Source organism: Antrostomus carolinensis, unplaced genomic scaffold, assembly GCF_000700745.2.
Source record: "Antrostomus carolinensis isolate BGI_N321 unplaced genomic scaffold, ASM70074v2 scaffold3233, whole genome shotgun sequence".
In the NCBI taxonomy this organism is placed as follows: Eukaryota; Metazoa; Chordata; class Aves; order Caprimulgiformes; family Caprimulgidae; genus Antrostomus; species Antrostomus carolinensis.
In genome coordinates, this window is record NW_010305679.1 from 1,604 (window position 1) to 26,392 (window position 24,789).

General features: G+C 38.2%; 1 protein-coding gene across 1 annotated transcript in view; it reads left to right on the forward strand.

The window, feature by feature from the left end:
• Nucleotides 1-228: 228 nt before the first annotated feature.
• The window catches only part of LY75 (lymphocyte antigen 75), a 43,392-nt gene continuing 18,831 nt past the window's right edge, over nucleotides 229-24,789 (forward strand). The window contains exons 1-19 of the mRNA XM_010164844.1: nucleotides 229-631; nucleotides 1,663-1,836; nucleotides 2,114-2,278; nucleotides 3,119-3,229; nucleotides 4,978-5,118; nucleotides 6,873-7,061; nucleotides 7,698-7,855; nucleotides 8,795-8,905; nucleotides 10,063-10,151; nucleotides 10,508-10,680; nucleotides 10,830-11,026; nucleotides 12,446-12,588; nucleotides 18,271-18,352; nucleotides 18,941-19,012; nucleotides 19,915-20,038; nucleotides 20,901-20,936; nucleotides 21,205-21,380; nucleotides 22,475-22,539; nucleotides 23,744-23,820. Of these exons, the coding sequence (XP_010163146.1) occupies nucleotides 229-631; nucleotides 1,663-1,836; nucleotides 2,114-2,278; nucleotides 3,119-3,229; nucleotides 4,978-5,118; nucleotides 6,873-7,061; nucleotides 7,698-7,855; nucleotides 8,795-8,905; nucleotides 10,063-10,151; nucleotides 10,508-10,680; nucleotides 10,830-11,026; nucleotides 12,446-12,588; nucleotides 18,271-18,352; nucleotides 18,941-19,012; nucleotides 19,915-20,038; nucleotides 20,901-20,936; nucleotides 21,205-21,380; nucleotides 22,475-22,539; nucleotides 23,744-23,820 (2,686 nt within the window). The remainder of the gene's footprint in view (nucleotides 632-1,662; nucleotides 1,837-2,113; nucleotides 2,279-3,118; nucleotides 3,230-4,977; nucleotides 5,119-6,872; nucleotides 7,062-7,697; nucleotides 7,856-8,794; nucleotides 8,906-10,062; nucleotides 10,152-10,507; nucleotides 10,681-10,829; nucleotides 11,027-12,445; nucleotides 12,589-18,270; nucleotides 18,353-18,940; nucleotides 19,013-19,914; nucleotides 20,039-20,900; nucleotides 20,937-21,204; nucleotides 21,381-22,474; nucleotides 22,540-23,743; nucleotides 23,821-24,789) is intronic.

Consider the following 24,789-nt stretch of genomic DNA (forward strand, 5'->3'; position numbering starts at 1 on the left):
ATCTCCCCTCCTTTTATAATGACTTTGAAAGAGATCTTTTTTTTTTTTTCCCCCAAAAGTAAGGAATACTCACTAAAGAACAGGAAAATGTACTTAACGTGGCTTATACGAAAGAGATAGTATCATGTACCAACAGCAATTGCTGTACTTTTCTGGTAGCATGTCTCAAAATGAGATTACACTTTTAAAAATGAACTGCCTGTGAAAGTGATACTGAATCATACCCATATGCGGATATTTGTTTGTTCTTATACAGGCAGCGATGTTTTTACCATTCGCCATGACACACTGAACAAGTGCATGCAAGTTAAAAACTCACGGATAGTGATAGATGACTGCAAGGAGACAAGTGAAGCTTTATGGAAATGGGTATCCCAGAATCGCCTCTATCATTTGGGGTCGAAGCAGTGCCTGGGACTTGATATATTTACCAAATCACTGTCTCGCCTGAAAATGGTTGATTGTAACTCAGAACTAATGCTGTGGTGGCGATGTGCTGATGCTTCCATCCTTGGTGCTTCTCAGTACAAAGTGACTACTAAGAGTACCTATGTAACTGCAAGCATAAATGCAACAGACCAGTGGCGAAGCAACAGTTCTTCTGATGATATATGTCAGTTTCCTTACCACGGTAAGTTTGCACAGGGGTTTGGAGGTTGTTTTTGTTTGGTTTTGGGTTTTTTTGTTTTTGTTTTTGTTAAGGTCTTGTTCCTGTATGTCTGTACCAATAAATCCTTAAAATTAATCATATTAAAAGACTCATCAGTAAAACAGTAGAATGGTTTGCTGTAGAGAGATGTTGATATTCAAGTATGAAACTTTAACTGTTTTTAATAAAAAATAGCACAACTTCTGTACTTGTGCATATTTATCGAGTGGCTTTCTTAGTATGTTTAAATCCCTCCCCCCATATTCTAGTGAGAGCCTATTTAATTATGAAATACCAACCACCTTCTATCATAACTGACACTATTCTCTTCACAGTGATGGGAATTTTGCTGTCAACTCAAGTAAGAGTGGGATTTGAGGATATTTTCTTTGCTGGTAGGCTGTACAGTCAAATTCAGTGCATGCTGCTAGGTCACAGGCTGTTGGACTGTCAGGAGCCATCTATGTGCTTTGGTCTGGCAGTCTGTCCACTTGCCATGGAAGCCAGTGTCATTTGAAATCTTGTGCTTGCTGGAAGAAGTGGTGAAAACTTCCTTTACCATATTTAAAAGCAGAATTTTCTTTGTATTTGAATTGCTCAAAGTGGTCAGTCTGAAGAGCCCAGTAGGCTCCAGTTTGAAATGTTTTCCTTCTCCTATATGTGTTGATTCCTAGAACCTTGTTCTCTAGTACTCTGTGCAAACCACATGGATTTCAATAGGACAATGTATTTATCCCTAACTTAACCAGGAAGGAGGAAACGAGTTTCTGCTGTATTATGCCCAACTCAGAAGTCCAAATACAGAAAAATACTGTGCTCTCATTTTTTTTTTAGTTCTGGCATTGCTGTGTATTATCTGTAACAGCAAGATGTGGTGTTTTAAGGCCACAAGAGCGATTTACATGCTTTTAAGTTAACTATGTCTGTACAAGCAGTAACATTGATTTGCTGTCCTTTCCTCCCCTGGACAACTTGTATCTACTTCTTAATTTTTTTTTTTTTTTTTCCTGCAGAGGTGTATACCAAAGATGGGAACTCCTATGGAAAACCTTGTGAGTTCCCCTTTCTATATAATAACACATGGCATCATGACTGCATTCAGGATGAAACACATACGGGTGGAAAATGGTGCGCCACATCTGAAGATTATACTCATGATGGAAAATGGGGAATCTGCTTACAACCAGGCATGTTGAGTTTCTAAATAGATGTCCTAAAAGCATTGTGTCACTTCATATATGTAAGGCTCCACCTTGATGTAGCATGTTACTGTTAAGCTGGGTAAAAGCAGGTCCCTTTTCTATTGCAGCATTGACAGAATGATCAGCACACACTTACTCTGCAGTATGTGTGATTACCAATATAAAAATTGATAGACCTTCAGTATTATAATTTTTCTGTTGAAACTTTCATGATGTTTCAGTATAGTTGTACTTATTAGGACCTTCTGTTTCCTTTGAACAGAGGATGGTTGTCATGATATCTGGGAACATGATCCGGGGTCTGAAAGTTGCTACCAGTTTAATACACAGTCTGCTCTTTCTTGGAAGGAAGCTTATATTTCATGTATAAGGCAAGGGGGAGATTTACTTAGCATCCAAGATGCATCTGAATTAAGTTACATACAAGGTAGGTATGATTATTCATATACAAATGTCAGAAAATCTTGACTAACATAAAGTGAAGACAGCTTTTTAGTTTCTGTCTTAAAATTCTGGGTTGAAACTTGATTGTACTTAAAGTGCATTGGTGCTTTCATTTGTGTAGCAAAAATAAGATGCTAATCGAACTTTAGGGTGGTGGGGTTTTGGGGGGGTTTTGTTTGTTTGTTTGGGGGGGGGGGGGGTTTATTTTTTAAATTTATCTATGTGATTTCATTGCAGTGGCTAGCTGTTGTCCATATGGTGAGACACTGGAACAGGTTGCCCAGAGAACCTGTGGATATCCCCTCCCTGGAGGTGTTCAGGGCCAGGTTGGATGAGGCTTTGAGCAACCTGGTCTAGTGGAAGGTGTCCCTGCTCATGGCAGCGGGGTTGGAACTGGATGATCTTTAAGATCCCTTCTGGCTCAAACCATTCTATGATTCTTTATTTACAATGAAGAATGTCCCCAGAGTCTCAAATACAAGAGAGCGGCAATTGGTGTTTTAGCACCAATTTAGCACGTTACGCACTTGTTGTCATGAAATCATCCTTGCTGATGTTAAAAGCTTGGCCTGGAGGAATTACCAATGTGCTGTTGGGAATATAAAACCAAAGGACAAATATCTGAAGGCTTTGGGAGGGAAGACTTGTGTGGGTGAATTCCTCCTCAGTTCAAGAAAGTTTGCATGTTCAGTTATAGTAGCAATCTTTCTTTCCTCAAATGCATGTCCTTCTAGATCCAATTTTTAGTTTAAAGGAGACTGGTAAAGGATGAGCACTTATACTAATTGTTTTCTTAAAAAAAAAAAAAAAAAATTATCCCCAGCTAAGGATGACATTGCTGACATCTTTTGGATTGGCTTAAATCAACTGGATGTTTCTGGAGGCTGGCATTGGTCAGATCACAAACCTTTGAATTTTCTCAACTGGCATCCAGGTAATGATTTTTCTGGTGGTGTTAACACTATTCACACTGTTCACAGCACAGACTGGTATTGTGCTTTGCCTTTTTTTTTTTTTTTTTCTTTTTTTTTTTACCCTTCTCCATCAGACTTCATCGAAACAATCATTGTTCCATTTCTATTAAAAGTTCTGAAGCATCTTTTCCTCCTAGCCAGTGAGTGAATCTTTCTGCACTAGTTCTATATTTATGAATAATTAGGTTAATAAATCTCTAAAAAGGTAAAACTTAAATAGTATCTTTGAGGTCCATTTTAGCAAAGAATCTACAGCTTCTCTAGCTGCTAAATTTCTCTTCCCACTGACAGAATGGCATTGACTTCCCTTAAGTATTACAATTATTGATATATGTGTGCAAGAACCAACATTACTTAGAAGCCTAACTTGTGATTTTAAACTTCAAGGTTGCTTAAATTTGTTTCAAGGTGAAGATGAAAGAAGTATAAAACCTTTGAAAAACCTTTTATAATTACTCCCAAGTTCCTAGTAGAATTGGCAAGAGCCTTGTTTGTTTGCAATTTTCAGTGTGTATTTGTGATGCTTTCACAAGTGTGCCATGGATGTGTATAGATGAGATTCCTATTGGAATAATAATCAGGAATACTGAAGCTAATTCTGTCATTCAAGCTGAATTTGACCTTTTTAAAGTGGAATTCTCTTTTTCCTTCAGTTTCCATAATAGTGCTGCAACTTGAATTCTGTGAAAAGATAAGAGGTTTCTGTTACTTCTTTGAAACCTTTACTAATAAATTTCTGTGAGATTTTCCAAATGTAGTCTTTCTTTTGGAAACATTAGGGACTTTTCTGCTGCTTGTACTACTGGCTGCATCTTCTTCTGGAACTGTGATGACACTGTAGGACTGTAATGCAGAGCTAGAGACTAGACTGTCCTGAGTTACAGTGGCATAATTTAGTCTGCAGTCATAGCAGGCATACTAATGTCTAACCCTCTTGTGAAAAATACTTACTGGTATCTAACAGGATTTTTGCTACTTGCAAGTTGTGCCCATTACTTCTTTTCTTTCCACTGTACATCTCTGAAAAGAGCCTGGTCCTGTTTCTGTTGTACTTTCCCATGAAGACCCTTTCTGAGCCTTTTCTGTGTGAGACTGAACGAACCCAGTGCAGGGGGAGCTGGGATGCTCTGTGTAGGGCACAGCTCAGGTTTGCATTAGGGCTCAAAGAAAAAGAAAGCCAAGAACTGCCTTTGGAAAGAGGCTCCAAGGGAAGCTGGGGACTGCAAAAAAGAGTTCTCCTCTGTGATATTTTTAAATTGGGGCCTTGTCTCAGGTTTCTGTTAAGGTAAGGGTTATTGTTAGAGTGCAGATCCGTGTTTGGAATGGGGCTGGAAAGGGGCTGCCAAAGGAAACTGAAGGCTGCAAAAAGGGTTCTCCCCTGAGATATTTCTAGTCTGGGAAAGTGCTCAGCCAAGGGTTTGTTGTATTGTAAATAGAACATTCCTCCTGGTTCTGTGATTAAACATTGGAAAAGAAGTCCACATTCCTTGACTCTGAAACTTTCTCTCTTACAAAAAACTCTCAGTAGGACCTATGGTAGGACAGGTGCCTTCACTGTATCTTATGCATCTTATGTTCTTCAAATACATGGTGCTGTACTATCGAAGTGTATTCTTCCTGTATTGAAAAGCAATAGAAAAAAGAAGCAGTCGCTACCTTACTGTTTGATAACTTGTGCTCTTCTATTTTTGTTTGTTCCTGGCTATAGATATGCAGAGTTTGTCCCCACTGGATGGGACTAGCTGTGCAGTGATGAATGCTGCTTCGGGTCAGTGGCAGGGTTACCATTGTGGGACTCCACTTCCATATATTTGCAAGAAGTCACTCAGTGAAGTTTCAGGCATCCCAGGTATGACAGCTTGCATTTTTGTTTTTGTATGTTAATATCAGTGTAATGTTCACTTATGGAGTCTTTTTTTCCCTCCCCAAGCCTTCTTAGGTGTCCTTGCCAAAACACTTTCACAACAGCTTTGGGTTTTTTAGCAGAGAAGAAGCAAATTCTATGTCTTCAGTGTCAAGATGATGCATCACAAACAGCTTTCATTTTCTGCAGCTCTCATTCACATGTAAAGCATTTCCTAGCACAGTCCTGCCCTTTTCATCACATTTTCCTCCCTGGCTTGTGCCTTCTTTCATGTGTTATTGAAAGTCTGTAACTGGCGGTTGCACCTCAAACATTTCCATCTCTACTTTAAGCCCGTTTCTCTCTCTCTCTTGGTGTGTATTGACATAAAGTGGGACCTACCTGAGGCTTGGATCAAACTCTGTTGAATTCAAATAGAAGTAGTTAAATTACCTTACTATCCTTTGAAACCAAGCCCAGTGCTGGAAGTCAGAGTGCAAGAGTTGGTAGCTTGCCCAGTGTGTAATCTTTACTGGATCCATAACGGCTCTTACAAGATAAAAGTAAATAATACAGTCAGAAAACCAGAACAGTTTAAAGCTTCATTCTCTCTTCCCTACAAAAAAAACATACATACAGTCCTTCAGTCTTTACAGTGTCCGGCTGTGTCACATAACTGCTTTCACGCTTTTGGCCGTTTGCTTACACCTGGATATCAAGCCCTTCCCATACCCATGGCCTGTTCTTCCACATGTGCTTTGGCCTTACCCAGTTTCCAGGGCTCAGGCTTGTGAGTCTGTCATCAGAAAGCTTTTTCTGGAAGATGATTGTCCTTGGATGAGGAGGAGGACTAGGGGATGAGAGGGATTAAACAGTGTTGTGGAGGTGGGTAGTGTCATGGAGTGTCACTGGCTAAGGAACTTTCCCTCAAGCTCTACCAGGGGAGGTGTGTGCCTTTGAGGAAAAAAAATAGTAAGCAGTTTAAATTTAACTAAACTCATTCAAATTTTTAAATGATCTCTTCTAAACTAGGTGTCATTTAATCATCCTTATCTGTTCTCCGACTCCTCACTGGAATATATAGAATCTTTACCAGTGTTTATTAATTAAAAAATGAAATTCTTGTGATTGGAGTATTTTATAGCGTTTTGAACCAGAAAGGCAATTAGTATGTACCTTTCTCAGCGTGCATTAAAACCAGTTTGAATTCTTGAATATCTTAGTTTTCAGAAGAAAAAATATTTTAAACTAAGCATTTATTTCATTGTGAGCTATTCAAAATTGGTCTTATGTGTGATACTGCATATAGATAATACTCTATGAAGGTGCAAACCCCTGCCAGAACAAAACGCACAACTTCTTGTTGAAGCTGCTGTCCTACAATGAAGTAACTTGTTTTGCCTTTAATTGCTTTTGAAATCTTGCTTACTGTAAATTCTGGATCTTTTGCTTATACTAAGACCAGCTTAGTATAATGCAGTCCAGCTCTTTATTTTCACTCCAACTAACTTCTTTCTGCCTTCCTCGTGGCCCCAAAATATTACTAATCCCCATAATGCTACTCAGTCAAGTCTATTTGCTTGACTAAGTTGTTACTGTTTCTTAAAATATTAGCCCTGAAGACATGTGAACACATTCTGATCACTGCTTTCTGGCTGTTTTCAAGATGCTGCCAGATTTAAGGTACAAAGAAAATGCCAACCCATTGCACTAGCCAGTGTAAAACAAAAGCCTCTAATTCCTTTTCTCTTCACTGTTAGAGTTTTGGAGACACGTGGATACTCGCTGTGATTCGGGCTGGCTTCCCCACAATGGTTTTTGCTACATGCTGATAAACAACCAGGCACCTTGGAGTACGGCAGATGAGTTGTGCAAAGCAAATAAGAGTAACCTCATCAGCATACACTCGTTAGCAGATGTTGAACTGGTTGTTACAAAGCTTCACAATGGTGAGTTGGGAGACTTGTAAAGGTGAAGCACCAAGTGCTGCGCACCAGAAATTACAAACCACTTTCCATGTTCTAGCATATGATTGTCATAACCTCTAGGTTTTAAATGAAGGTGCTAATGCTGAGCTTGTACCCAGGCAAGTGCAGAGTGTTGCTGTGCGTGTCAAGTCCCTCTGTATTAGCTCTTGTTTTGGTTTGATCTGTTTTATTTATTTATTTGTCTAACCTACTTCTAGTTGCCTAATACCTTGTGTTTAATTTTATCATTCAAAGAGAGTTGTCGATAGTTGGGTCAATATTTGACTGCTGGGTCACTGAACTAATAAATATTATCTGTACTTTGTGATCTTATATTTTTGCATGCACACTAAAAATTAAATTGAGCTTTTTTTGCTTGAGTGTTCATTATTCCTAGTTTGGTTTGGTTTGTTGTTTTTTTTTTTCTTTGTTACCTTCTCTGTGACACTTGCACTCATGAATATAAGTTAAGAAACAAGGTAACAAAAATACACTGTACTTATCTCAAATCCTTTGTAGTAGAGTGATAAAAACCTAATTTTGCTGATTTCACATTCCTTTCCAATTAGTTTGAATATTATTTTGACACTACAGCGTTGTCCTAATTTTAAATTACAGATGCTAAAGAAGAAATGTGGATGGGTCTCAGGAATGAAGATGTACCAACCTTGTTCAAATGGTCAGATGACTCAGCTGTGATTTTTACATATTGGGATCAGAATGAACCAAAAATTCCTTTTAACAGCACTCCCAACTGTGTGTCATATTCAGGCGAGGTAGGAATACAGTGTTGGGTTTTTTTAGGTTGGTTTTTTTTTCCATCATAGTAGAGGCAACACTGATGTGTGTGAAACTCAAGGGGAGGGTAAAACAGATAACTGATTTTATTTGTAGAATAATCTTTAAAATACAGATTTTTTTTCTACAAGCAAATTTCTTAAAATTATTTAGCTGACACTTGGTAGCTTTGTACTGCAAAGAATGGAAGAAATTGCTCACAGCTCTGAGCTTGCCACTGCTGTTGGTCACTTGTCCTTGTCACTCTGCCTTTTAGCTTACCATATTCTTGCATGTCTGTAGCAGAGAGGGAGGAAGGAGATGGGCCAAACTGTTGAAGGTAAAAACTGGGTGCAGTCATCTCCAGGACTAATTTGAGCCACCCTGTCTAAGGATGGCTAGTGAGATACCTTGGTAAGAGAAGAAGAGAGGAGAGGACAGACACTGGGGGGGATACAGTACAGAAGAAGCAAGGGGTGGGTGAGGGAAGGACGTCACAAAAGATGAGTAGAGAGGGAAGGAGGCTGTATCTCATCTCCCAGATTCAGTAGAAAACTGGGGCAAGCGTCTGCCTGCTGTGTTGTCAGGCTGGCGGTGGAGCTCACCTGCCCAGCTCCTCTGAGCTGCCTCCTCCCTGCCTCTGCAATAAGCTGGGCACACCCCCTGCACTCCTTCCCTCCCTGATCTGAGAGAGTTGGCACCACCCTGGCCTTTTCTTCCCTCTTCAGATGTGATCCAGAATCTTCCCATTTCCACATTTGTCGGCTTTTCTCTCCCTTCCAAACATGTGCATGTGCATGTAATCCAAGGCATCCTGTCCCCAATATTTTTGCTAGAGGTGTTTTGGTTTTCCCCCATATAAAAACTCAACCTCTGCACTATGGAAATAGAAAGATTTTAGAATTTTAAATACTTTTTTTTTTTTTTTCTTCTCACAGCTGGGACAGTGGAAAGTCAAATCCTGTGAAGAAAAGCTGAAATATGTGTGCAAGAAAAAAGGAGAAGTTCTAAATGAAACAAAATCAGATCAAAGTTGTTTATTGGAAGAGGTAATAGGAAGTCTGTATTTCTTTTACTTTCATTTGCTTCAGAAGTCTGAATAAAATTACTTGTTTCCTCTACTTTCCATTTCTTTCTTGCTCATACAATAAAATCTATGAAACATTTTAGTTGAAAAAGGACATTTCTATAGCATGAGCCAAATTTCAAATTCTCCTAAGCAGACTCTGGATGTATTACCACTCTGTTTATTGATGAAAGTATTATGAGCTTGTACCCGGGAGATGTTATGTTATCACTAATGCCATTTGTTTTGTGATTTTTGCTTAAGTACACTGTAAAATTTTTGATAAGCACTTTGCAACATAAAGATATGCAGAGATTGATAAATGAGATTAAGTTTACACTTGGATCCCTTTTTTATTGTTTTGTGGATTTTTTATTATTATTTTACAGTATAACATGTTTACAGGTTTACAGTATAACATGTTTTAATTTATTACAAGAAGTCTTTTCTGTTTTGAACAAATTTAGGATGGCAGTTTTGTGTGGCATATTGCCTGCAACAGGAAACATGTTTACCCCTTATCTTTCTTTCTGCACAACCTTGGAGTATTTTAATTCTGTCTCCTCAGAGACTACCAGCATGTAGAAGTTACAGCTTTCTGTGCTGTTCAGACACCAGTGGCATTGGTAGGCTAGCAAAGAGGCAACACATTAATGTTTCTTGAAATTTCAGTGTAAATATAGCGGAAAAGATTTGAATAATAGAGAAATTTTGTAAGTTCACACATTTCCAGTACAAAATAGTTTTACAGAAGTAAAGAAACACTAGTTACGCCCTCTTATTATTCCTCTGTTTGAATCCTGGTATTGGTGGAACAGCATGAAAACTCCTATTGTTTTGAATAGGACTAGGCTGTTGCCCTTGTGTTTCTCTCTCTAAATGCACATAGCAGTCAGAAGACTCTGCACAGTCGAGCTAAAACAGTGGTGTATTTTATTCCCATGGTTGCATTATTTCTTAGAACTGTGAATCTGAGAGTTGATGATAGTGGACCTTGTATGTGATGCACTGCATTTCTTTCTTGTATATGCTGTGCTAGCTTGTGGGCACCAACCAGTGTTACCAATGAATTATTTTCTCCTGTAGATAATGACTAAATTAGGCTGTTATATGTAAACGTATTTTTTGTTCTCTAACCAGGGTTGGGAGAGACATGGAAACTACTGTTACAAGATCTATAAAACGGAAGTTTCATTTGGAGCACAGTGCAATCTTACAGTGATGAGCAGGTAAAGCACATCTATGTAATTTATGGGCATGTTTTACAGTACGATCCTGGAGATATGGTCAGAGAATAAAACCTTTGTGTGCTAATTAGTGGTTTATAAAGGAAAAATAGAGATAGAATTGCTTTTGCAGAGAACTAGCAACCATGTTTTCCATGGTGTGACAATGGTAAACCTACAGTGTAAAAAACCTTCTTGAAAATATGCGAATTCCCAGCCTGCTGACTGCATGCTGGGTATGGGACAGCCTGGACAACCACTTGAGCTAACTCATATAGTAATATGCCTGGTTTTCAAATTGTCTCAATAGTTTCAGATATTTTTAAAATATTGACTTGAATCAATCTGTGAATTTTCAGATTTGAGCAAGAATTTATAAACAGTCTAATTAGAAAACACACCAAAGTGGAAGAGAAATACTTCTGGACCGGTTTGCAGGATATTAGTCAGTCGGGAATATATTCCTGGGGTACAGTGGATGGGGAAAAAACTGAAGCTGTGACATACACTAACTGGAATTCCTTGCAACCAGGTACATTTAAGAATTAAAAAAATACATTAAAATACTATCATTTTGTATTGCTGAAGTGTTGGAGTACCGTGATACAGGATGAGATAAAACAGTTGTTTTTTTAAAACCAGCCAGTAGTTTTAAATATGTCTTTGGTGGCTTTTATCTAGAGTTTTCAGGAGGATGTGTGGCCATGCCCAGTGGAAAGTCTCTTGGAAAGTGGGAAACTAAGGACTGCAAAACTACTAAAGCATTTTCTGTCTGCAAAAAATATATTGGGCTTCCCAAGGAGCCAGAAGTGCTCCCAAAGCCAACTGATCCCTGTCCCCCTGGGTGGCACAACGGATCCGGCCTTGCCTGCTACAAGGTAAAAAGTTATTCCTATTGGATGTTAATTGTTCATTACTGTCTTGCAGCAAGTGTGTGATTAGCCATTTTGTGGTTTATAGATGCTCTGTAGGGTATTTCAAAGATGTTTTACACTAAGAGGAGGAATTCATGTTGGTTCAGGTTGAATGTCTCCAGACATTCTCATGCATCGTCCTCTGCCGATTCCTGAAAGATGCAGTGTCCCTCTCCCTGCTCTTTCTGTGGCCCACACTGCACATCAGAGCTGAGTGGGGTGACAGCATTGACCTGTGCTGCCATCTCAGGGGCCTGGTGCTGATGGAGGATGCCATGTCTGTATCCTAGCCTGCCTGCCATTGTCTGGCATGCAGACAACACACGTGAGTAGGGAAGAAAAGCGCTTTGCATTACCTTCCCTTCTCCTTTTCCTTTTTGTAGTCTAATACTGTATGATAGGAGAGGTGGGAATTTCTTTGCTTTGAATGTGGATATCAAACCTTATAAAAAAAAAAGTGCAGCCTCAATTGTATTTTACTGTTTTTAAAGTAAATAGTGGAAGTAAGCAGCCATGCTGTTAGCTGGAATGGCTTAAAGAAGTTTGTGTTTAGAAATGCAAGCTTTTCCCCTCCTCTTGACAATCAAATCAAGGTAAAACTGAGCCTGTTTATTGGATTGTTTATTCATTATTTCTGGACTCAGTGTCTGCAATGAACTATGTCTTGTAAACAGCTCATGTAACAAGGTGGGGAAAACCCAGCTTGAATAACAAGACTGTGGGCAAGGATCCCAAAGGGATGGGTCTAGCTGATGTGCAGCATAGCTGTCCCATAGCTGATGGGATGTGACAGCTGGTCCTGGCAGTTTCTCCAAAACTCTTGTTGACCAAGTGCAGCATGTCTGTGCAGAGAGAATCAGCTGATGGGAATTGCCTTGCACTGAAGTCAAGGGGATCAAGTGGACGTTAGCTGAGGTGTATGAACCAAGTAAGCAACTCTGATAGGTGCAGGTAGAAGAAGGCGTGTCAAAGAACCTTCTTCATCTGCAGCAACCAAACAGGCCTGGTTTCAGTGAAAATTGTCTCTGCAGTTCACCACAAGTTTGAAAGAGCAACATCCTTTAAAACCTATAATTTGGCCTGCAGTTTTGGAGTGAGTTGGGTGTTGTTTTGTAAAATATTTCTGGTAAAGAACAACAGAGAAAGCCTGCCATGTGGAATATGTTGCATTTGTAACAAATTTTGTCAGCCAAACTTCAGAGTCTGGCTGTTGTCAAACAAACTGAAAAAAGTAAAATAATTGTTAGGAAGTCAGGCTCTCTCCCTGTGGAAGTACCAGTTGTCCAGTCCTACATAGGGTGGTCATATTCGAGTAGTGCAGGAATGTTTTAAAAATGCTGTCACTTGTGTCATTTTCTACTCTGATATCTGGCTGTTGTGAAGTTCTTCCACAGTGAAAGAGTGCTGCGAACCAGGACCTGGGAAGAGGCAGAAAGGTTCTGTGAAGCGCTCGGTGGCCATCTGCCTAGTTTTAGTCACTTGGAAGAAATCAAGGCACTTCATTCTATCCTGAGAAAAATAATCAGGTAACGAACTAGCCATGGGCTACAACTTTTATTTCAGTTGCATTCTGCAGTAGATAGTAAATGCTGACCCCAAATGGCAAGTGTGAGATAGTGTATGGTGACTGTTTCCCACAGTAAAAACAGCTAGATGTGGCATTTGAACTGCTGGTCACTGCCTTCCTGGAAAATGTCAAGAGAGTACAGCTTGGGCAAATGTTTCACATTGCTAGAGGGAGCACAGGAAAAAAGAGATTTACTCTGAGCATCTTCCATTACATGAATTTAAGTCTATGTTGTTTCAATAAGTGTTGCCTTTTTTATGTTGAATTCTGGCACAACTGGGTGATAGTTGTTCCTGTTCTTTACTGATATGTTCTTTAGAGATGAGTTATTATTTTGGTTTTTCAGATAGGTCTCATCTTTATTCATGAAATGCTTCCTGACTAAACTGTGTGCTATTTTTTGAAAACGTGAATAATGCAGTGTCCAGCAATCTGGTTGGCACGAATCCCATTTGGCATAACTGCAATAACACTATATGGGCATTAGATGGGTGTGTTGAGTTTTCTGGTATCAACAAATTCAATGCTACATAATTTATGAGTCTAAGGCTCTATTTTTAATCAAAGGAACTGTCACTGCAAAGCTTTATTAGGCATTGGTTTGATGTCAGATGCTTGTGTAATATGTTTTTTTTGATTGGCAGCCTGTTTTTTCAGAACTTTTGCCAGTTTAAACTCAGATGCTGCCAGTTATACGATCTAAATTTTTTCATCAACAAACTAAGTAAGGATTATTTCAGAAGCTGACAACCTACAACACTGTGATTAAATTTTTAAACTTGATGACTGAAGAGATGCTTTCTTGAAAACCCAGTGAACTTTTTTTGGAGGTGCCTACATCATGAAAATTACTCAATGTTTATGTTAATAAGAGACAAAAACAAACTTGTATGCTCTATATATAGATGGTTTAGCTTGCATAAAAGCCACTTGTGACTCCTTTGCTAAAGTGACTGAAGTCCTTGAAATAAAAATTAGCTCACAAATAATTTTTAGCTATAGATCTTACTATACTGTTTTGCAATTACAAATTTTTGTTTCAGTGTACCTGATCTATCATGAAATTTGAATAGAGAAGTAACTTATTTTATTTTCCTACAAGTCTTGGAAGTTTTTTCAGCTCGCAGACTGACTATGGTATTAATTATAGTTAATGGCCATTTTTTGTTAGGAGTTTAAAGGTGGAGACTTTTGCTGTCTTTACAGAAAGTCAGCTGACACACGATGCTACAGCAGTTCCCATGTTTCAGAAAACTCGAACTTGGCCTGGAAGAACAAAAGTCCCAGTACTTCAGTATTATTCTACCAGAACTTAAATAATGGGCCATATATTGAGTATAGATTGACTTTTGGAGTTGCAGTAACTGCATGTGTCAAATATAAGCCAAAACACAGTATTTTAATCTGGGTTAGCCCCTTTTCAAGCATTGCAGAACTTCCTGAACAGAAATACTACATATTTGATATTACCTGAAGTCTTTTAAATAATGTTTGTTTATTTAGATAACATAATGAAGTGTTTAAGTTAGTTAGTTATGTTTTTAAATTACTCAGAGGTGTTGATTATATAAAGTATTTTGGAGATCAAGAGTGAAGGGTGGCTTGTCTGAAAATGCATTTGAGAAAGGAGAAAAGAAACTAAGTGAATTACTTCACCTAGAACAAATAATTTAGGTAACTGTGAGAAATCATCCTAAGATAACATTAGATGTGATTAGCTGCTAGAGTGCACTGGTATGCAGTTTGTCCATGTTCCCTGCATTTACTCAGTGCAAACTCTGATCTAAACTATTCATTCAGTGCATTAATTTCAGCCTGGGGAAGGAGCCACACCTTGGAATTTTTTTGTTTCAGGTTTTTTCCCCTTGCACAGTTCTCCAGTGACTCACTGAGAACTGTTTGTTTTTAAATGTTACCAAAAGTTAGTTTGGTTCACCAGGAAAAGGGCAGCTTGCCTAGTCCATTCTGTTCTTTACTCGGATTCCACCTTAGAGGCAAATAAGAGCTACAGTAGCTCCAGCCAAGTCGGGTGATTGCCATTGGTAAGGAAAATAAAATTTGCCTGCCAACCTTCCCCTGCCTGAAAGAAACAGGAGATAACCTCTCTTCGCTTTGAAGGACATGATATAGGCAGAGCAGATCTGGTTCAGTTACTTCCATTCTTTTAGGATTGTTTTTGTGAGCATTCTGCAGTTTATAGCTGGCAGCGACCCTGGACGCAGGGAGAGTAACAGCTTGGATTGGTTAGAAATAACATTTCAATGAGGACACCTTACTGAAAAGAAATCAGTTGCCTTTTATATGCACAATCTCTTGCTGTAGTTGTTTTGAATCTAGAGAGCCTCACTAGGACTTGAGTTTGTGAGATATGACTGATGCTGTTCTCAGCACACTGGCCAAAACAGCAATAAAGCTGAGATGCAAGTTGTAGTAACTGCAATTAATATAATAAGTAATCAATACAGCTTCTCTTCCACTAAAGAGTAGGTGATTAGCAGAATGGGAATTCAGCTAGTGGCAGTAGCCTGTTACAGAGGGAAGAATAGGGGGTCAAATGGGCTTCATACATACTTATAGGCCAGCACTGCCTAAAATTAAATGGTGCCTTAAATTGCACCATTTGGGAGTTGGCCCAGGTGTACACATGTTGCCTCTTGTCAAGAACTAGGTTGAACTACAAGCCACAGTAACTTCACTTAGGCTCTTAATCTTGTGCTGGAGCTGACATGGGGGACAGAAAAAATCCTTTTTCTATTTCAGCAGTTGGAAGAAATACTGGTTTATATTCCTTTTACATTTATCTAAACTGTATTTATCCTCTCCTGCACAACATTGAATTTTATGAAGTTTTAGATCTGTGTGAGAGAAAAGCCACCAGTATTCTGCAGGGATTGCTGCAGGTTTAGGGTCTTTGTTGTTAATCAGCATGCAGTCCATTGTAAAGCACAAATTGCACCTATTTTTTGGGTTAAAGCTCAGGATAATCTATGTTTTCAAGGCAGTTTCAGGAATTTAGCTCCAAGTATACTTTGGCACTGATAAATCCATTTTGATACCAGTCCCCAGGATGAATTTTAAATGCTTTGCAATGAGGACAGATACCTAAAATACAAGCAAATTTCTTGCTGCAAGCTTGGTTCCAATAGAGATTCCTAATTCATATTTGTCTTAAATAGCTGGCAGAATTCTTCTCTATGATGAGGTGGTAGTATAATTTTAGAAGGCTATCAAAAGGCTTTACTTAAGCTTGAAAGTGCTATCAAGGATAGTGTAGCAGTTACTGAATTACTCATAATCATGTCTGAACAGTTCCAAAAGAAGCAAAAAATGTACATTAATGTGTAAGTGCCCAGTCAGCTGGAAAACATTGTTATGTTTGCAGGCCAGTAATTGTAAATTGGGAGATAAGCTGGAGAAATTATTGACCTGGCACACTTTTTTTTTTTTAATTTATTACATAAAAGCCAAATACAAGTTAAAAGACTTTGAAAAATTGCTTTAGTTCCTCAGGTAATTACTGCAGATTATTTTGAAAGGAGTGTCTCAGATTTTCTTTTTAGTATATATTCCTCTGTGATGATCAATCGCTTAGACTGCACTAAGCCTGTAGGTGATGATTAGGAGGGGAGGGTTGAGCAATGTCTGATTCATAATTGGAAAGAACAATCACAAAAAAATAAAATCCTAAAGGCAAATTGCCAGAAGCCACTTAGCTGCTTGATAGCTGTCAATGTTTGGCTCACAGTTTTTGCTCTGGAGTGATATGGGGCATTTAGGCTCTTTAAAGGCTCCTTAGTGATATCGTTAAAAGACTAAAGACTATTCAGTATGGTAAGGTTGCACTAGTGTGATCACACTATCACACCAATGTCAGAAAATTAATACTGGAGTTGAGAGGGGGGAAAAAAAAAAAGGAGAGAGATTTGGTGGTGGCTGACGCTTTTCTTCCTAATGGGAACCCTACCAAGTAAAATGTTGTTGCCCTTCTTGGATTTCATGTACTTAGCAGCTAAGCTGTTGTTTGTTGGTGCTGTGCTGTCAGCCATTTCAGGCTTAATTCAGTGTCTTTATGGTGACGTGCAGAAAGGTAGTGGCACAGTCTTAGCAAAGAATTTCTTAACATTATCCCGTGGTTTCATAACATTGCTTACGCAGGTAAGCCTGGGTCTCAGTCCATCACTGCATGTAATAAAATTATTTTCATAAACTTTGCAAGTTCTGTCTTAAAATCACTTTGTTGAGTTTGTCAGCAGTACTCTTTTGGGAACCTTGTCCAAACTCTGACCTCTGCTGGTCAGACATCTCTTTCCAATTTTAAGCCTAAATTTGTTTCTGAGTTATGCTTCCTTCAGATGCAATATCCTTTTTGCTCAAATAGCTCCTCTTCTTGGGGGTTTAGTTTCCTAATAAATTCTATCCTTTCCCTGTATTTCTTTGTCAAGGCTAGACAAGAAAATCCTTAATTCTTGTTAATAACCTAAACTCTCATTTCCTCCCGTATTCCTTCTCCATTTTTGGTACAACACAGATTTAAGGAACAGCGCTCCTGGTACAGTTTTACAGGAGCCCTGTACCAGGGCATCAGTACTTTACTATCGCTTTCAGACCATCTTCATGAGAGTGCCTTTTCCACAGCTCTGTTGCAGTAGGGTTTCACATAGCCAGTGATTTCATATAAAACTCATGGTCTTTCTCCCCTCTGCTGCTTCCAGCTGATACTGTCATTGAGAGAAGTGTCTGTTATCTTTCTTGGGCAGGGTAGTGGATTGGAGTGAATTATCATAGACTTCAGTATTTAGCACAAAATTGATACTTTGAGAAGTAGGGTTGCAGTACAAAACTTACCTTGCAGTTCAACTAGCACATATTTCATTTTGTTATAGTATCTTTAGATTCATAAGCAATAGTAAAGAGTATGGTAAAGGCTGTTACTGCAAATTTAAATATTTACATTGTAACCCAATTTTGCGGGGCAACTTTGTGTCTTGGAGCATAGCTGAAATTTTTTAAAAGTTAAGAAGTAAAATCTAGAAAAAACTACAGTCCTGACTGTAATCCTGTAAAATGGAGTAAAATTTCTATTGCCATTCTTTTATGCAAGCATTGGAGTCAGTGGTGTTATGTGTTTATTTATATCTCGACCTCTTTTATGAAGGTGCATGATTGAAATACGTGCCTGTGCTTGGTTTGTTTATATCGCTGACAAACTTAAGGGGAATATGCAGCCCGTTATTCTGTATGAGTAGAATTTTTCATGTGATTTGAGAAAGAGTATATTTGAACTGATGGTGTAGAGAAAGACGACCTGAGGTGGACAAGAACAAGGGAAGCAAGCCAAATAAACACTGTATGTGTGATTCTAGACGAAGTGTAGAAAAGAGATGTTTATATCAAGTGACAACTGATGAAGTGGTGATGCAGTGAACAAAGGAATTATCTGATTTTGTTATTTTTCTCTATGGTCAGGGAAAGACAACATACAGATCTTAAAGAAAAGTGTGCTTTGAAATGCTACAACTTGAAGTAGTAAACCTTTGTTTTTGCTACTTGATCCTAAGTAATGCCATCACATAGGTCAGACTTTCTGTTAAATGAGCTGAGCCATATACTTGGCTTAAGATTTCATCTTGTTTATTTACAGCAATGACAGATGGGTATGGATTGGAATGAATAAAAGGAGTCCAGATTCTTTGGGAACCTGGCAATGGAGTGATGATAAACCTGTAAGTTAACTTTTAACGAGGAAACGTCATGTCCTGATTTGTTTCAGCTTGGACTGGGTTGAAAGTAAATTGATAAATATTTTAATTAAAATATGGCAGGTCCTTTAACAGATTAATAATTCGGAAGAAGATTGTGCACTTAAGAGCTGCCATCCAGGCAGATTTCCAATTAAAAACGTATATATCATTAATAAGGTTAACTTGATTTCTGTATTGCATTAAAATATTTTAACAGAATTATAGTAGTAAACATCTAAGAGCTGGTGGAGAGAACAAGATGTCTTCATGACACAACAGAGAGGAGGGTTTATCAGTTCATCTCCTTGATATGTCAGACTTCTCCAAAAATATCTTCCACACTGTAATTTATTTATTTGCCTGAAATTGTGAGTTCTTTCCCTCCCCACCCCCTCCACCCCCCGTAATAACAGGTATGCAGACTTAAAACTGATCCAATAACTGCCATTTAACATATATTTTAATAGTGATAAACATAATGGGATGCCAGGTTTGAATGGTTATCTCTGGAGGTTACCATAGCAAAAATAGTCGTAAAATAATGATTCTTTCATCCTGTCCATCCTGTAGGTAACTAGTGTTGTTATGCCACTCGATTATCTGGAAGATGAATATGATACAAGAGACTGTGCTGCATTAAAGGTTAGTTTCAAAGTTTTTAATAACAGCATGCATATTTTCACATGGAACTACTTGGAAAAAATACTTTTTCCAACTGTATATTTAATTTAGGTTGACTGCTGAAGTGAGATCACACAGGAAGGCATCCAGGCAGGTCTTGAATGTCTCCAGAAAGAGACCTCCCTGGGCAGCCTGTTCCAGTGCTCTGTCACCCTCACTGTAAAGAAGTTTCTTCTCAAGTTTAAGCGGAACCTCCTGTGTTCCAGCTCACACCCATTGCCCCTTGTCCTACCATTGGACATCACTGAGAAGAGCCTGGCTCCATCCTCATGACATTCGCCCTTTACGTATTTATAAACATGAATAAGGTCACCCCTCACTCTCCTCTTCTCCAAGCTAAAGAGCCCCAGCTCCCTCAGCCTTTCCTCATAAGGGAGATGCTCCACTCCCTTAATCATCTTTGTGGCTCTGTGCTGGACTCTCTCAAGCAGTTCCCTGTCCTTCTTGAACTGTGGGGCCCAGAACTGGACACAGTATTCCAGATATGATTGCTTCCATATGATTGCTTCTTTTGAGCAGAAATTAGAATAATTTCAGGGAAACAAGTTGCAACAAATAATTCAATAATAAGCATTGATGAGATCCTGTGTGCTACAAAAAAGCAAAGAAACAACATTGCAAGAAGAGAATTGTGTATATAGACTGACCTTAAGCCTTCTACCTAATTGTTTCACAAAGTGTGCTAGCATGGAGAATTATAGTTGAAGAGTTGTATCTGCTCATTTTTTGCAAAATAAATTGCAGGACTAAAACCCCAGTAAAATATACTGACTTTGCTAAAGTACCTTTTTAATCCAGTTTCATTTCATGTTTCAGAGGCCTGTGCCATGCTAACTCAGTTCTCTGTTTTTACTTTTATACAGACCTCTCAGTTTTCACGGAGATCATTTTGGAGATTTTATTTCCATGAAGGCAGAGACCTGGAATTTTACTTCAAGCCTTTTGATTGTGAAGCTAAACTTGAATGGGTCTGCCAGATAACAAAAGGTAAACTGCAGTTACATCCATTTGTTCCTACTAAAGAGTTAATTATTTATTACCACTGAGTTACCATTGTTGCCCAATAACAGAAAGTTTGCAAACAATATTTTATCATTTCCTTTCTGAACTGTTAAGAGGTCAGTACATGAGGTGTCTCGCTTACGTCACATACAAACAGATGTGCACTTAAAATATTCAAAGATATATCAGAAAGTGACCATGAAGAGGCTGCAGTATCAGTGCTTCCATATTCTTTCTTGTCCCGTGAAGTGAGAAGTGGTTTCTTATTAGGTCAGGTGATATAAGGCACTGAGTTGCAGCATTTGTGGACTTAATATTTCGTAGTGATATTTGTAACTATATGACCACAGATGTCTTGGGTGTACAGTTTGCTTCAACCTTAGGTGAATTAATTGCCTTCTGACAATACTGGTGTACTAGCTCCTCATTGCAGTGAGACAGAGGAGTGGGAATACAAAAGAATGGCATGGCGTGGCATATCTGCACAGATCCAGGTTTTTCTATGTGGTATGAAAAGTGCTGTAATCCAGTAGGCTTTTTACAACTTGGTTGTTCATTAAAAGACATTTTAGGGGATGAAACTCCTTTGTTGTGGGGAGATACTTTGATGCTTGTATTCTGCTTGGGAGAAAAAAAGCCACAGTTGTTTAAGACTGAGGTATGCAAAACTCCCATTAGTTTTACATGAGTTTATTTTAAACTATTAAACCTGTGTATGATTTCCTTCTTTTATTTTTTCCATCATGCATACTGAGAAGCATGAGTACAATACATCACTTCCATTACTAGTGACCAGTCTTGTTAGAAGGTGAACTTGAAGTAACTTTCCTTTTTTCCCTCTGGATAGGTAGCACTCCAAAGACACCCGAGTGGTACATACCAGGTAAATGGACTTTTTGTGTATTCTTCCACTATGTGTATATAGTTGTTAATGCTCTATATCTTTTATTAGTTTTGTTATATTACTACTGTAATGCCTGTTTAATACCAGGTCATGACTGATAGAATTTGATTCTGAGAGATCTCAGAATGCAAGAAAGCGTGTTGGCTCTTCCCAGTGTCAAGCTGAAATTTCCTGTTACATTCAGAAAAAGAAAAGAATGAGTTTTTCATAATATATTTCTTGTGTGTGTGGTATTTCTTCTCCATAGATGAAATAGGAATTCATGGAGCCCCAGTTGTTGTTGATGGAGCAGAGCTGTGGTTTGTACCAGATAAAAACCTGAGCTTCCAGGAAGCTATTTTCTACTGTCAAAAAAATGATAGTGATTTAGCCTCTGTGGAGTCTTACCCAAAACTCAGGACAATACTATCTCAAATAGAAAAGGTAAGGAGGTGTAATCTGTCTAACAGATACTTTCCACTATGGGGAAATTTTCTTGCCAGTTTTTCTAGTATAAGAAAATGTTAATCCTTAATTTCTTTCTTTTTCCTCTTGGCCTTAATAGTTTTTAATTGTACTTAAAAAGAAAAGAGGAGTTGAAAGAGATTTTTTTTTATGTCAGCTTTGTAAAATAATTTTTTAAAATTTAAGGTAGCCTTAATAACATGGAGAAAGAAACTCACCTCCAGATGGAGAGAAAGTGTCATAATAGGAGCACCATGTAAGCATCCCATTGTCTGCAAATACTTCACTAACAATTGTGCCAGTTCTTAATTTTATGCATGGGACAGCACATCATTTTTCACCTAATGGGAGAATTTAGATAGAAATGTGTGGTGGTCTGAGAGCATTTACTGAAAGTGGTTTGGTGGAGTTCATAGCATGAAAGTACATTCTTTTAGGGAATCTTACTAAGACATTTCAAGTTTCCGCACCTCTGTTACTACCTTTCTTCAGTGCTACTGCTTGTGAAACAATACTTCCTGAAATTAGCAACTTGCAAACTCTCTTTATGAAATTTCTCCTGACAAGAAGTTAATCTGGAAAGAGAAATTAGAAGGCAAGAGAAATTGAGGATTTGACCTCCTAAATCTCTAGCCTTTCGTTAACTATTCATTGTTAGGATCTGCTGGAAGAACAGGATTATTCTGCGGAAGGAAGGAAGGTCCTGTGGAACTACATCAGGTTTAGGCAGCTTGCAGCTATGTCCTGGTCATCTGGTAGAGTTCCTGCTATGAATTTTGCAGGAATGATGTATCTAGCACATACTTAAGACAGTGCTGCAAGATTTCCTGTAGCTCTATCCAGTCCATTGGAAAATGTGGGCTTTTTTTTCTAGTAGGTGCAGGGGGTCCATCTACTCGGTGTATCAGTCTTGAACTGTATCCTTTCCTGTTGCTGAAGATTAGTCATTCCTGCACATTTTACAAATGTTTTAATCAAAATTAGTTTTGTCATTGGTTTATCCTTGGTAGAGTCTGGAGCTCTTTCTCTATGGGTTGTAAAATACTGGGTTTTTTTGTTCTTTATTTCCACAGTTATCAAACAGCGAACAGAAGTGGTGGCTGAAGTTTATTGATTATGGCTACAGCTATCATTCACCGTATGTAGAATAGTTATGGGATGCTTTATTGTAAGCTTTTTTTAATGCGCTTTTTACAAATGTAGTTAACTGGAATAGTTTCCAAAGGAAAATATTTTATTCCCAAATTTGTTACTTTTTCTAAGCTAGAAAACAATACAGCATTATTCAGTGGCCACTGTTCGCCACTTTTGTTCACATGTATTTGCACCTATTCTTGCCATGCTAAACTTAGACAATAGAGTACCTAAAACAGAGAGAGCAGAACTGTGTTATGCTCAGGCAAAGCAAACAGTGGTTAAGATAGTATGTGTGTACAATTAGAAAGTGCGTATATTCCAAAATATAATTGAAATATTTTAATTACCTGCCAGATTCTGAGTTCTGTTCCCTTTACAAGCGTTATCACAATCAAATTTTTAATTCATAATAAGTTAATAATAAATGAATATATAATCAATTTCTTGTGTATCTACCAGACCCTCTAGATTTCAGGTTGTTGGGCTTTGACATCTTAGTTTTGTCATGTGAATCCTTGACATCTATGGTCCTAATAGCTAATATATTCCATTGATCTTTAAAATGCTTGTATTGGATTTTGAAGCTCACTTCTGTGTTCTGTTATAATTGGGGAAGTGGGAAAAAAAAAAAAGAATCTGAAAAAAACCCTGTCTGTTGGCTCTGAGGTCATCTGAGAAATACTTGAGAACAGGGAATGCAAAATTGGTTTAAGACATCACACTTCTAGTTAGGAAGTACTGAAATCTTGGAGGGCTTATAGTATAGCCCTGTAGAGCTAAGATGACTCACAGCAAAATTTGCATCCTGCCATTCACGGCTGCAGCAAGAAATCGTGGGCTTCTTACAAGGAAAATTCTTCACTTGCCAAAATACTATAGCAATATACTACTTTGAAAATAAAACAGAGGCCATTGTCCACTTTCCTCACTTGTCCTGACAATGTGCCAGTGATAAATAACTTCTTACCCTTGTTCTTCACATCTCTTCAATACAGTTAATTTGAGCAAGGTCCATAACTACTGAAGCTGTCACATATTTGTTCCTGGTCTAGTTTTTCCCCACTCTGTCCTTTCCAGTGTTGTAGGGCATCTCCTAGAAACAGTTACCAGCCCAAATTTTTGTTTGCACTGACTCTGTTGCTATCAGAGTTTCCACTTGAAGATCACATTGGATTGGAGACTGACTCTGAAATGTTTGTATCCAGTTTACAGTTATTTCCACGCTTCCATGATCGATTTCTGAGGGATTGCTGGTATGTTTCTAGAAAGAACTGGTATAGAGGTAAGGTGTTCTTATTTTTTCACCCTTCTCTGTCATTATTATATTTAATTTTTTTTAAAAAAAGTCATTACTGTTCTGCCCAAACTCTTACATTGAATGCAAATTGATATTGTGAATGACTTCTTGATGATGATCTACTTGAATTTTGAATAATTTATTTCTTCTTTATGACAGTAGATGCCATGATAATATTTCTTGCTGACCAGATGTTGAATGCAAATGACAAATTTTTATGATTGATTGTCGCTCTTTTTGTGACATAAATTAATTAGGTGAAATCTGGTTTTTATAGTCACCTTTTTATATTTATGCTACATACTCTGAGCTCTGGGAATTAAGTCTTAGAGTTGTGTTAGTTAGAGGAGCTTGACTGAATACTTGCCACTGCATGTGCATCTGGAGATGCAAATTTCATTAAGTAGTGGAGTCATACTGGAAGAGGTACACAAAGTAATGGAAATGCCTCCTTGAAGCTTCTAATTTCATTTTTCCAACACCGTTTTATATTGGGGAAGATGTATAACCCCTGGATAACAGATAGTTCCTCCTGTCTACTACCATTTCCAGTTTAAAGCACATTTTCCCCATTATTCTGTTGTACGCTGCTGACCTGCTTTCATTCCTATTAGCCAAAAATTGGTCTTGACTAGGAAGCCAGTCCAGTTACTGTAGGAGTCATATAAGGCAGTACAGGCCAGACACTCTCCATATGGATGTTAAAGGATTCCTTTTGGCTTTAGTGACCTTTAGGTCACATACCCTCTATGCCAGAATACGAGATTAGTCCTCACATTCAAAATCTTATTTCATGATTTTTCTGTTTGAAGTTATCTCTGCCTCTATGAAGTGTTACTACTGGAAACAAGGGATGAGACTTTGGATCTTTAGGAATGTTATATTACTGTCTGGTATAAATCATTAATGTTTGTCTTTTGTCCTACTGTTACTTTTAATGGTTTAGATTACATA